This window comes from Musa acuminata, chromosome BXJ2-4 (assembly GCF_036884655.1).
Source record: "Musa acuminata AAA Group cultivar baxijiao chromosome BXJ2-4, Cavendish_Baxijiao_AAA, whole genome shotgun sequence".
NCBI lineage: Eukaryota > Viridiplantae > Streptophyta > Magnoliopsida > Zingiberales > Musaceae > Musa > Musa acuminata.
This window is the reverse complement of record NC_088341.1, coordinates 2,784,177-2,796,859: the sequence shown is the minus strand read 5'-3', so window position 1 is coordinate 2,796,859 and position 12,683 is coordinate 2,784,177. Positions and strand designations below refer to the sequence as shown.

General features: G+C 46.4%; 2 protein-coding genes and 1 long non-coding RNA gene across 3 annotated transcripts; all 3 read left to right on the top strand.

The window, feature by feature from the left end:
- Positions 1 to 648: 648 nt before the first annotated feature.
- Positions 649 to 3,712, top strand: LOC135609482 (uncharacterized). Its single transcript, XR_010485797.1, has 3 exons — positions 649 to 751; positions 864 to 994; positions 2,683 to 3,712. It is a non-coding gene; the product is annotated as an uncharacterized LOC135609482 (long non-coding RNA).
- Positions 3,713 to 4,905: 1,193 nt separating this feature from the next.
- On the top strand, positions 4,906 to 6,548 carry LOC135608902 (zinc finger protein GAI-ASSOCIATED FACTOR 1-like). Its single transcript, XM_065101959.1, has 3 exons — positions 4,906 to 5,554; positions 5,653 to 5,966; positions 6,076 to 6,548. The coding sequence occupies exons 1-3, from the start codon at positions 5,410 to 5,412 to the stop codon at positions 6,097 to 6,099; spliced, it is 483 nt and encodes a 160-aa protein (XP_064958031.1). The 5' UTR covers positions 4,906 to 5,409; the 3' UTR covers positions 6,100 to 6,548.
- A 3,691-nt stretch (positions 6,549 to 10,239) lies between these two features.
- Positions 10,240 to 12,358, top strand: LOC135609481 (scarecrow-like protein 15). Its single transcript, XM_065102800.1, has 2 exons — positions 10,240 to 10,795; positions 10,973 to 12,358. The coding sequence occupies exons 1-2, from the start codon at positions 10,275 to 10,277 to the stop codon at positions 12,054 to 12,056; spliced, it is 1,605 nt and encodes a 534-aa protein (XP_064958872.1). The 5' UTR covers positions 10,240 to 10,274; the 3' UTR covers positions 12,057 to 12,358.
- The last annotated feature ends 325 nt before the right edge of the window (positions 12,359 to 12,683 follow it).

Here is a 12,683-nt window from a genome sequence, read left to right as displayed (position 1 = left end):
GTAATCCAACTTTTGTTTGTTGCAAGAGAAATTTCATTGATGGAGAAAGGAAAAATGCTTCCTAAACCCATTTTGTTGCCAAAACACCCAATCACACACTCAGATATTTCAACAAAGGAACCATAGTCTGTGAGATGATGTTGAGAAGATAATTTGTTCACATCAGTGAAATGGATCTCAAAATTTGACATAGCGTATCTATCAGATATACAAGATTTTGGGGGTTCTACATATTTATGCTTGCAATATATATCCTTCCAATTGTTTAGATTCTCTGTGTATCCAACTACTTTTAACTGTAACCAGTATTGGTTTTTTTTTTGTTAAAAATATATAAATATGAAATAATTAAACTATAATGATTTTTTAAAATATATATAATTTAAAATTTGAACTAATAATTAAATTACAATAGCTAATAAAGATTAATTTGAATGAAATATGCAAAAATCATTAGGATTTTATTTTAAAGGGATGTTTATGCTAAACTAAATTTTAGGAATTATTTATATAATCAAATATTTATTAGGCATTTAAAAAACTAGCGGTGGTGCGGTTCAGAATTTGTCTGATCCGAATCCGAATCCGAATCCGATTCCTGACCTGGACCTAAATGGTCCCTCGGAGTCGCTCGTAGGGCCGCTATTGCTTGGAAGCAGCATGGGAATGGAGATCGCCGCGATCGGGCGATTGGTTTTCCTCGCTCGCCATCTCCTCCCTCCCCAAAATCGTCTCCCGGGACCCTTATCAGGTACGTTATCTTCTTCGAGATCTGGATCCGGATCTTAATCTCCTTTCCTGACTTGGTTTCCTACTTTGACCATTTCTCTCTGCGCGCTTTGCACGTACTCGGCTTGGTTCAGAATCCCATCGGTTCGTCGGAATCGACTCCGCGGGCTCACCCTCTGTCATGGATAGTTTTGAACATCGACGCCAAGCCGTACACCGACCTCGCTACCGGCAACGCTGATCCTGACTTTTCCCGTGCTTTCAGGTCACATGCTTGTTCAAATTGATTTAGGTCCGGTTTTGTTGCCACGCATTTCGTATTTAGAATTTGTTGTTTAGGTTGGGATGGACGAATTTGAACTTCTGTCGCCGAAAGCTTTTGGTTTGTATGTTTTGGATTGGTATTTTTGTTTTTGCTGAAATTCTTGTCTTTAAGGATGTTTGAAGTTATTCTTCATTTTTACCTTGAAATTTTGTAGTTTATTTGAGATGGATTAGAATGCAACATATACAGGTTTGCAGTTTGCTCCAACCCAATAAATTTGGTGCACTATGATCATCACTATATTTGATAAGCCTTTTTCTTTTGCAAAGCTGAGAAAATGCTTAACTGAATGTACTGAGCCGAAATTTTGGCATTTGCAAGAGTGAGGGCTGATTTGGAGTGAGATGCTTTGGGAATGGTCTAGTGGAGTTCAAGATGATAAATATGGTTGTGGAGTTATGTTCAGGATAAATTTGGTAGGCCTTGACTGGTGATAAATTGAACTGATTTTTGGTGCAAGCTGTTATGTGATCGATTGAGCATAGTTTGGATATTTTATATTGTAATAAAAAGAGCAAAAAAAAAAGTGGGAGAATATATAAAATATATTAACATTGTAAGCTTTTATTAATAAGATACTAAGAACTTCTAGGGCATTTGACAACTTATTCACAAATGTGTATTTGCCTTATAAGAAGTCTAATTATTTGAGAGGATCTCTTTCTCTTTTTCCACTAGGATCGCACTAGTGGTATCTATTCATTGAACAAGGGGCTAGAGCTTCAAAATTAGGAAATTACATGCTAGGCTTTGAATCTGATGTTGTGTCATGGTGAATAGAGATTTAACATGAGGAAATATGTCTTTTACTTTTACATGGCAGGTTATTAGGAAGAAAAGACAAGATAGCCGGTGGTGAAATTTGTTTGTCCAGTTAATACAGGATATGACATTAAGAAGAATTTGAGGTTGATTGTAGTTATAGAGGAAACATGTTTAATTAGAACATCCAGATTAAGTGACAAGCAGTGTGCAAGTCTGGCAAAGTTTGCATGTTCTTAAATGTTGACTTCCAAAACCCAGGTCAGGTGTCAAGATGTTGGTTGTACGTTAATCATGATCCTAGTCAGCACAGGTAGCATCCATAAGTTTTTCTTTTGAAAGTCTTGTTGCTTTTGTTCCAGAATGATTTGATGACCATGATAACATAAGAGTTCTTATTAGATTGATTCTTGATCTCGTTTCTTCTTAATTTACAGAAGTCCTATCAACATGTTTGGTATGCATGTGGAGGAGTGGCAAGGAATGTCTTCTGAGTGTATGTCAAAACTTGGAACTAGACATTTCATGATCTGTGATTTTTTTTTTTTTGCAACATTTATATGGTGCCTTTATTTATGACGATAATTTTTTCTGTCTAAATAAAAGAGAGATGCTGCTATGGTACTGGAAATCTGTTGGACTTTTACATGGTGCCTTTATTTATGGCGATAACTTTTTTCTGTCTAAATAAAAGAGAGATGCTGCTATGGTGCTGGAAATCTGTTGGACTCTCTATGGCGATAACTTTTAGATGTATTTCCAAATAAACACTGCAGCTTTTTATTATTTTTATATTCTTGATCAGCCTCATAGTCATATTCATATTGCTGAAGTTTCACATTTATTTTTTTTATATTCTTGGCCAGCCTTTTAGGTGAAGCATTGATAGACATCGTTGGTGTGACTGCATCCTGCTAAGAATTAAATCATGAAACTTGGTGGTGATTTGCAAGAGAGAGAGGTATAAGCAGGCCTGAAAGTATTTAGCAGCAAAGTACACTCAGATTTTTTTTCCTGGCATGAACATCTCATCACTCTGAATGGATAAGGTTGTCAAGAAAGGTTGTGGATGGAATTGCTGCCCCATCCTTTGTACCTCACATGGGAGACTTCAGAAGCATACTTCATTGCTGGTGCTTGTGAGAAACTCAGTGCAAACAGAAACAAGGAAGGACTCCATTAACAATGGATAAGGTTGTCAAGAAAGGTTGTGGATGGAATTGCTGCCCCATCCTTTGTACCTCACATGGGAGACTTCAGAAGCATACTTCATTGCTGGTTCTTGTGAGAAACTCAGTGCAAACAGAAACAAGGAAGGACTCCAATAACAATGCTTTGAAGAGCCATTCATGTACCCTCCAAAAGGACCTCAAGAGACTCACTCAAGACTGGTGCACATGAGAAACCAAGTACAAGTAGCATCAATATAACTGCTATATCTCTACCCCAGGGAAAACCTTCTTGGACAAAGAGAAGCGTGGAATCTTAATTGAGTTGAAGTAGCCAGTGACCATAACATCCTTTCACAAGGTGGAATGGATGAGGTCCTGGCTAAGTTCAAGAAGGGCAAAGGACAGGGCAAGAATACATCACAAGAATGATCTAATGACAGGAAATGTGATCATTAATGAAATTTTACAGAAAAAGAAAGAAAAGAATCCAACTCCCATTGGTTTCCCTTTTCTGTCTAGTTGTTGGTGTGTGATCATCCGAGATGCAAAACTTCAGTTGCTTGCTCCCCGGATAGACAAGCAAATGACCTCAAAAGTACTGAAAGGCCTTGGATAACTCAACCATATGAATTTTGTTATTGGATGAAACCTTGATAATGCATTTTTGCTCAGAACATAAATCAATAGATTATTTGTCTAATCTAATTACTTAAGCTTTTTGTTATGATTGTAGTATCTCTCAAGTTTCATGTGTTTGGATGAGTGCAGTTTGTCTGTTGTCATCCTGTGTTTGAAGTTTTCATCCCGGAATAAAAAAAATCAAATTTATAGCTCTCATTCTTAAAAGTTAAATTAATGGAAGACAAACATAATCTACAGTGGCTGTATATTGCAACTCAAACATCACCAGAATAGCCTGCACAAAGTTAACCTCTTAGGTTTAGATGTAAACCTTTACAAACTTGATTAGATAAAATTATACTACTATTTGATTTCAGATAGATGAACTTGATCATACCTGGAATCAAGATTATAAATAAAAGTCCGACTAATTAAAGGATTATTTGTTTAATATTTTCAATAATATCAGATGATATAAATTGGTAAATCACTCTTGATATAGCTATCTTGGTTCGATAAGATGTTAAAAGATTCAGATTAAGTGATGTGAGATTTCATGAGGAAAAGAAGCATTGTACTAAGAACTTACCCTGTTTGTTTGTGATACATAACTATTTGTACTTGAATGGAACTCGACATGTAGAATATAATCAATTAAAAAATGATGACATACGAATTAGATGTGCAATATCAATATAGGAAAATATTCTACCATCGATGATGCACTTGATAAAATTATTATTACTCTCTAATTTTAAATTCTTTGATCTCAATTTAAACTCTCAAATGCTCGTAATCTTTATCCCGTAGAAACAAATAATAACTTAAACATTAAGTATTCGATACAAAGATTATTCGGTATAATCCTATCCTTGGTTTTAAAAGAGTAACGTGAAATCAAAAGATAAAAAAAAATTATTAAGGGTTCGAGTCCTAAACACATATTCGTTTGAATGTCCTATAGTAAATATTACAAGCACAAGAAAATTACATTGCATGTGTCAAAATATCTCTTGTGTTGTCTTCCTTCCTATGCAACAAGTGATAATGCTCCTGTCAAATCCCCCATTGCACATAAGGGTTACAAGTGAGGACAATGAGAATCCCTTCCTTCCTCGTGTGAGGGTGAATCAGGTCTAACGAGATCCACGAAGACTATGATAAGTCGACCAAGCAAAAGGGAGGGGAGACGGTGGCGATGCAAGGCAACAATGGATTCGACGAAGATATAATGTTTACGAAAATTTTAAAAGTCAGGATGATTTGTGAAAATTTATTAAAGATAAAAGGCTTTTCCGAGAATTCGTCCAAAATTAAATTTAAAGTAAATCAAGAATTTGAACGAAGGGTTGAGCCGACGGCTGTGATGCCTTCACGTCCTCCCCGTTCCTGACCCGAGTTAACTCGCTCCTTCCACCGGTTTACGTCTCTCCGTTCGTTCTTTGCGAAGCTTAGCCGCTTAGGAGGACCGAACACCGCAGAGTCTGTGTGCGTCTCATCCCCCGATTCTCACCGGATTTATCGGCGTCGTTCTAGTTTCGTGTAGGGTTTTTCGAGATACACCAATGAAGAGGACGAGTTAGAAGAAGATGAACAAAAGTTCCGCCTTTTTCCTCCGGTAGCGGCCGATTTCTGCTCCCTGTCGCCGGCGGGGCTGAGCTTGGCGTACTGGTCAGGTGAAAGCGGTCGTTGGGAACGCCAATCTTTCTGTAACAGTGTTAAAAGGAGGGCGGCTGCTGAAAGGGCATCTCTTTTACCCTCTCTGTGTGTTGAACTCGAGAGCGAAACAGAGAGGTTTGGATGATGGAATTGGAGAATCCATCCTCCATGACAGCCTTCAACTCTGGTTCCGGCGAGGCCAGCGTCTCCTGCTTCGGCCAACTCCGGCCGACACCGCTGCCGCTTGTGGTGGTCAAGAAGAAGAGGAACCTTGCCGGAATTCAAGGTCAAATGAATGGTTCACGATCCAAAAATTGGATTTTTTTTGCTTCTTTTTTACCCTTTTGATTATAGTTGTTTATAATGGAATGCGGGGTGGAACAGATCCGGAGGCGGAGGTGGTGGCGCGGTCGCCGAAGACGCTGCTGGCGACCAATCGGTTCGTGTGCGAGGTCTGCAGCAAGGGGTTCCCGCGGGACCAGAACCTGGAACTGCACCGCAAGGGGCACCACGACCCGTCGCGGGCGCTCGGCGACCTCATCGGCATCAAGAAGCACTTCTGCCGGAAGCACGGGGAGAAGGAAGTGGAAGTTCGACAGGTGCTCCAAGAAGTACGCCATGCAGTCCGACTGGAAGGCCCACGCCAAGGTCTGCGGCACCCGCGAATACCGCTGCGACTGCGGCGCCCTCTTCTCGCGGTACTTGTCGATCCGAAGCGCCTCCTCCAATGATCCATCTGTTGGGTGGTTTAGATTTGGGTCTCACATCTCATTGTATCTTCATGGTTCTTCGATTTGGTTTCGGCAGGAGGAAAAGCTTCATCCCCCATAGAGCATTCAGCGATGCGCTGGCGGGCGAGAGAATGAAGACGAAGGATCTGTCAAACACTAATCCAAAGCCGCGCAGCGGCAGCAGATGAGGAAGCAACAGCGGCGGCGGTCCTGCAGTCTTGTAGCAAATGGGCTCTGGTGCACTTCATCACCTGTGCAGGTGCAGTGTTCCTCCCCCGCGATTCGGAAGGAGGAGGTGGCGGAGGATGTGTTCTTCCTCCTCCTTGCTTTATTAGTTCTACATACATTGTCGTCATGTTATTTAGCTGCCATTGAAGCTGTTCTTTCATGGTCTTCTGTCTGCTGCCAACATCGTAGCTTGCACAAACTCACGTGATGAGGTTGCTCTCAAATGATGATGATGTATAAATCGTTGCAGTCTCACAAGTCATCTCCTCCATGTTAGATATTATACAGGATTTATATCATAACTTAAACGTTTGAATTGAATTAGTATGAAATTTTATATACGTAAATCCTAACTGTTAGTGTAAACACCTTTTAAGGCGAGGCCTCGGGGCGACGCGGCTCGGTTCGGGGGTCCGGATGTCGGGGATCTCGGGCAGCGTCCCTCGGGGTCTCCCGGCGGCCGAGCACGGTGGTTCGGGTCGGGAGGTCGGGACGGGTGGTCAGGTCGGGAGGAAGCTCCGCCGCAGCGCCGGGAAGAGGCGACACCGTCTCGCACCTGCACACAGGTCGGGCTAGGAGCTCGGCCCGACCCCTCCGACGATCAAGTTAACGATGTGGAGAGGGTTTTGGAGGAAGAGATGCCTCCGAGTGCGTTGTGCTTGTGTTCCTCCCCTTATTCGTTTAGAACTCTGGAGTATTTATAGATGAGTTTGATGTTACCTAATGTGGCTGCTTGCAGGAGGCAGGCTGATACGTGAAGAACCAAGCCTGAGTTAGGTGTTAATGCCGACTTTCTCGGGCAGTGTGTTGTCCAGGCATGGCTGACGTCATGGCGTGTCACATCGTCATTTTTACCATTATCACTAACTATTAATCTCGAAAGCATATTAATACGGAGACTAATAGCAAAAATAAGGAGACAAGTGGGCCCATCTTATTAATTTGTCGTTATGCACTTTATTTGGAATATATATCCGCACATGCTTCTCGACTACGTTAATGTCCCTATCCGTCGTCATGTTCCACAATATGCATCAAATTACGTGTTCCTAGTAGATTGACATGATCGATGACTGGATGATACGTGAGAGTCATTGCGTTCTTGCAAACCAGCAGCCAAGCTTCTTCCTCGTTGATTGATGACCGAGACCATACGTCCTCGTTTCTCCTTTTTTGTGCTTACTTCTATCATATAGTTTGTTTGAATTGAATGCTGCTTACATATTTTATTTTCCGACACTCGTTGACCAGAAGCTTTTCCTTGGCTTAAGAGCAGAATACACTCGAGACAGACTGCAGACCTGAAACAAGTTGAAGGTAGGTAGGTTTAGAGAGTATTTAATTCCTTATTGCACCCCCTTTTGGAACTAAAAGTGATTCTCTTATCGTAAAAGATAAAAGAAGAAGTCGGCTTTCTACTTCGATGAGCACCGCAAGGAATCAGTAATGGCCTTCGGTCGCAGCCCCACCATTAGGCCGCAGGCGTTTAACACCGATGAACAACAAGTGAGGAAGTCAAAAGCTTTGAGAAAGCTGAATTAAATGCGTAAAATATTGTTTCTTCTTTCTTTTCTCCTCGTGAATCACTCGCGGTACGTGTTCCTCGTCTGCAACTGCAATATATAGAGAGACCTTTTCTCTCCAGTTCTATTTCTATGATTCTTATGAGCGCCACATGAAATCGGAGAGCCGATCTCGACTTTTGTCAGCTTTAGCTGGCGTACTCGATTTCCTCTCGAGCTCGCTTTGAATCGAACGGGGCCTCATCCTCCCACCGCCTGTCGACTCCTTTTGCAAGTACCTGCAGCGAAAAGCAAGGGCCGCGTGGAGCATCGACCGGCAGCGGACGATGACTGGAGCCCGGTCCGCTGGCGTGGCACGCTGTGGACCGAGGCTCGCGGTGGCCCGCCGGAGGGTCCCAGCTTGCATTGCCGGCCATGGCGTACGTGGTCACCGCTCGCATGCGCATGGGCTCATGCATGTATGCACGCATGCATGGTGGGTGGACGTCGATGGTGGAGGTGTCAGTGTGTGGACTGTTGTCAGCGTGGAGACCACGCTGACCCCACCCCGCGGACGAAAGGCTGCGGGAATATGTTCCGCCGTGGCCCCACCGCCATGCCGGTGGTGGACGTAAACCTCTGCATGCCGTCTCATGCAGATCGCCTGTGATCGCACAGGGCGCGTTTGAGTTCCAATTTCACACGCTTTTAACTCTTCTGTTGATGCTCCAGTGGTATGGATAACTCATCTTCTTATAGATCGCAAACCTGCATCATTCTCTCTTGTTGTTTTCAGGAGGAGAGAGAGATGAAGGCACACTTGTTAAGATAAAAATACTATGTGAAAATGAAGTCCCCATGCCGATATATGGTGCACAGAAAGAACATAAAACATGCAGGTGTTCGACCAATTGACCACAGCAGAAAGGTCGAATATGATGAGTGAATGAAGATAGTGATCTCAGATCGAACAGGAACGTAAAGCTGAAGGAATCATCGAAAACTTCTGCTTAACAAAAACAAAAGTCACAATTTTCTGATATCGATCTCCACTAGCCGGAGACGACAGTCTCCGGGAACATCATGTGTTTATGCTGCGCAGAATTCTCGTCGTGTCCGCTTTACCTCGCGATCGTGATCACAGTCAAAGTACACCTCCCGTTGGCCTCTCTCTTTGACCCTTTGGGGTTCATTACACGGTTCACACACGGCGTGGGGAGGCTTCTGCTGCACAAAAGAGAGGCCGGTAAGATTCTGATCTCTCCAAAGTGCTGCAGAAAGGTGACCATCATAACCCACTCAAGGAAAAGGCAACAGGGAGAGCGCAGCCTTGTGAAATATGATTGAGGTCCTTCGATTAGATAAGAGGATTCGGATTGGGTTTTGGAGTCTCCTTTGATTCACCTCATCTACTACTCCTCGGAGCTCATTCGCTGGCATCACCATGGCGGTCCGCTGCTGTGCAGGATGGACTGCACTGGGTCCGACGTCACCTTTTGGTGGCTGTAGCTTTGGAAGCACTCGGGAAGGAGATGTGCATGCGTACGGTAAATGAGGTGCAGTCATATCATCATTCTTTTACCTCTCTGTCTTACACCGAACGGCTTGTGTACCATAAATACTTTGGCAGCAGTAGTAATGCTCTTTCAGTGAGATTTTAGCTAAGTTGTAATCCTTGTATTCCCTGCCTGAAACTTCGATTGATATTAGTACTCTTTAGATACTCAAAATGGCAAGAATATTAAAGGTGTTTTATGTATGTGATTCATATTATAGAATTTCTTAACTCAAATTAATTAATGGTCATCTAATAAAAAAATATTGGTATCATACAACATATTTCTTGTCAGTTGTACTTTCTCCCTTCTTTTCTTTTTAGCTTTTTATATGATGTAAGCTAAAATAGTGTGGCTCCAGAAAGAGCTATCCCTGTGGAGAAGTATCTCAAACAGTGGGCAACTGGTGTTAGTGCCCAAAGCAAATTGGAAAGCCATGGATTGCTTCATCAAATGCCACCTGATTCCCAGAAAGTTTTAATTTCCTATGCATGAGATAGGACCAAAGTTTTCCCCTGCAAACACAGGGAAAGCTGCACCTGCACCTGAAGAGTCGATCAGAGACGAGTGTTGGCTGCGTTAAGATTTCTGAATACTTGTGCAGTTGGATGTGCATGGGATTGCAGCCACAGCGATCTGACGTGCATCGAGTAAGCTGAGGGTATCGACCTCGATCCACATGAAAGAAAAATATTGGAGGGCTAAAAATGAGGAGACATGATAAAAGATGAAGGGACGGCACAACCACCGGAGGATGGAGGGTGAGTTGGTCCCCCTGTGGAGGATCCCCCGAGCCGCTGCTCGCTGTCAGCAGTCACTGACCACCTCCAACAAAGTAGCATGAAAGCAATGGCTTAACCCTGAAGAAGCCTCCCTCGCCCACACTGACAGCGACCCTTCGCCCTTCCTTTTTGGCCCATGGTCTCTCCTTCATCCCCCATGCACGCCCTTCCATCCATCCATCCATCCATCCATGTCTTCCTTTCCCCATGCCATTCCGCCACCTCCCTTTCTTCCCCCCACTGCCTTGTTATAACCCCGCCTTGGTAACGGCCTCAAGCTCCTCACCTCCCTCTTTCCCGAACTCCGAGGAGCAGTTGTCTGTGATACAGAGAGACAGAGAGAGAGAGAGAGACGAAGGACGAGAGGAAAAGCCCTCCTTTTTCCTACGAATGAAGCACTCGAAGCCACTCACCGACCCCCCACAGCAACAGCAGCAGTCCGCAGCCCATCGCCACTTCGCTCTGGTTTCCAAACCCCTCCTTGACTCCTCTACCCACCCCGACACTAACAACAACGCCTTTGCTCCCAGTCTCTTCTACGAGCCCACCTCCGTCCTCGACGCCCACCTCAGCTCCAGCCCCGCAACCGCCCCCGCTCCGGCCGGAGCCGGCGACCTCCCCCTCCTTTCCTGGGCTGGCGGCGGCGGCAGCGACGCCCACTACCAACATCACCACCACCTCCCCACCTCCGACGACTGGGACAGTGCCTCATGGTTCCTTTCCGAAAGGTACGACCTTTCCCCCTTTCCCGACGACACCAACCACCCCTTCCTTGACTCCCCCTTCGATGTCCACTTCGATCCTTTCGCTGCCACAGCCGCCGATCCCATCCCCTCGCCCGCCCCCTCCTTCGACCGCTCCCAGCTTGACTCGCTCATCCGCGCCGCCCATTGTGTGGAATCCAGGGACTTTGCCACGGCACACGTGATATTGTCGCGGCTCAATCACCACATCCCCTCGGCCGCGGTCTCCTCCTTCCATAGAGCCCTCTCTCTCTTCAAGGAGGCGCTCTTGGCCTTGCTCCGCCCCTCCACCGCCGAGCCCCCGCTATCCGCCGCCGAGCTCGTACGCCATATCGCCGCCCACAAGGCCTTCGCGGACCTCTCCCCTGTCCCCCACTTCGGCACCTTCACCGTCACCCAGACCCTGATCGAGGCGCTCGACGGCGGAACCCGATCCATCCACCTCATTGACTTCGACCTCGGCCTCGGCGGCCATTGGTCGTCCTTCGCGCAGGAGCTCGCGGCGCGGTGCCGCGCCTCTCGCTCCTCTCCGCCGGCCGTGCGGATCACTGCTGTCGTCGCGGAGGAGTCCGGGGAGACAGCCCTAGCCGCGGAGAACCTCCGCGACTTCGCCCGCAGCCTCAGCATCAGCTTCGCCGTTAACTTCGTGCGCATTGGCGGCCTCGGGACTCTCGCCCTCAGCGGGATCCGCCTCGCCGGCGCCGGGGAGCCGACGGCCGTCGTCCTCACGCCCTCCGTCTTCCGCATCCTCGGCCGCGACGCCGCGCCGGAGTCCACCGCCTCCCTCCTCCGTTTCATCCGCCGGGCTTCCCCGCGGGTGGTTTTGTTCGTCGACGCGGAGGGCGGCTCCGCTGGGTCCGCCGTCGGCCCCCACCCCGCACCATCGCTGCGGCGGACCGTGGCGGCCGGGGTGGAGCACTTCGCGGCAGTTCTGGAGTCGGTGGAGGCGACTGCGGCGGCGACAGGGGCCGGGGAGGAGGCCGTCCGGCGGATCGAGCGGGCGGTGGTCCGTCCGTTAGTGGTGGGCACGGTGGGGGGATGGGCGGGGCGGCCGGGCCCGTGGCGGGAGGTGTTCGCCGGGGCGGGGTGGTCGCGCGCCCCCTTCAGCGAGTCCACCGAGTCGCAGGCCGAGTGGCTCGTCCTGCGGGCCCCCGTCGAAGGCTATCGTGTGTCGAGGATGGACGGGGCCCTCGTGTTGAGCTGGAGGGGGAGAGAGCTGTCCTCCACGTCAGCATGGAGGTGCTGAATCGGGCGGTCCCCGTCTCCGCTGCTTCCGCTGGCGTCCTCCCTGTCCTCCTCGTGTGTCGATGGCATGAATTATTATGTTTGCCCTCTCTTGTCGTTGTACTCCTCTCGTTGTCCACTTCCATTTGATTTCCTTCTCCCTTAAATATAGCAGCTGACATGGCTTACAAACTAGACTGCGGTGGGACCGAATAGCCGTCCCGTAAACCTGTGAGATGGTATCTCATGTGTCTCCTAGTTTTTATTTCGGACCAGGAAAATGTAACAGCTGACTTGTTAATTAATTATGATGATTAGCTGCGACTGCTAAATTTTGCAGATATATATATATATATATATATACCGGCAAATATAACGGCCGGTTCAACAGATCACGTGATCGATGGCCTTGATTTGGACAATGTGACACGTATTCATTCTATTGGGGCAATCTATCGTATACCATATGAAGTATATGCAATACATTATTAAGGATTGCCTCATGTGGAAAGCTTCGATCGGATACGGGGCGGGGAATGTATTGCATGAGGCAATACATTATTAAGGGATTTCTTGTGTCCCATCTGCTATTTGCGGATGATCTAATTATAACAGCAATGTATCTATCTTATCGATCGAGATACTGTGC

Bases quoted from the DNA above. Each gene is read 5' to 3' on its own strand.
- LOC135608902 (XM_065101959.1), top strand. From the start codon at position 5,410: ATGATGGAATTGGAGAATCCATCCTCCATGACAGCCTTCAACTCTGGT. The intron at 5,555-5,652 runs GTCAAATGAATG...GGGGTGGAACAG, and splicing joins GAACCTTGCCGGAATTCAAG to ATCCGGAGGCGGAGGTGGTG. The intron at 5,967-6,075 runs GTACTTGTCGAT...TGGTTTCGGCAG, and splicing joins TGCGGCGCCCTCTTCTCGCG to GAGGAAAAGCTTCATCCCCC.
- LOC135609481 (XM_065102800.1), top strand. From the start codon at position 10,275: ATGCCATTCCGCCACCTCCCTTTCTTCCCCCCACTGCCTTGTTATAAC. The intron at 10,796-10,972 runs GTACGACCTTTC...TGTGGAATCCAG, and splicing joins TCATGGTTCCTTTCCGAAAG to GGACTTTGCCACGGCACACG.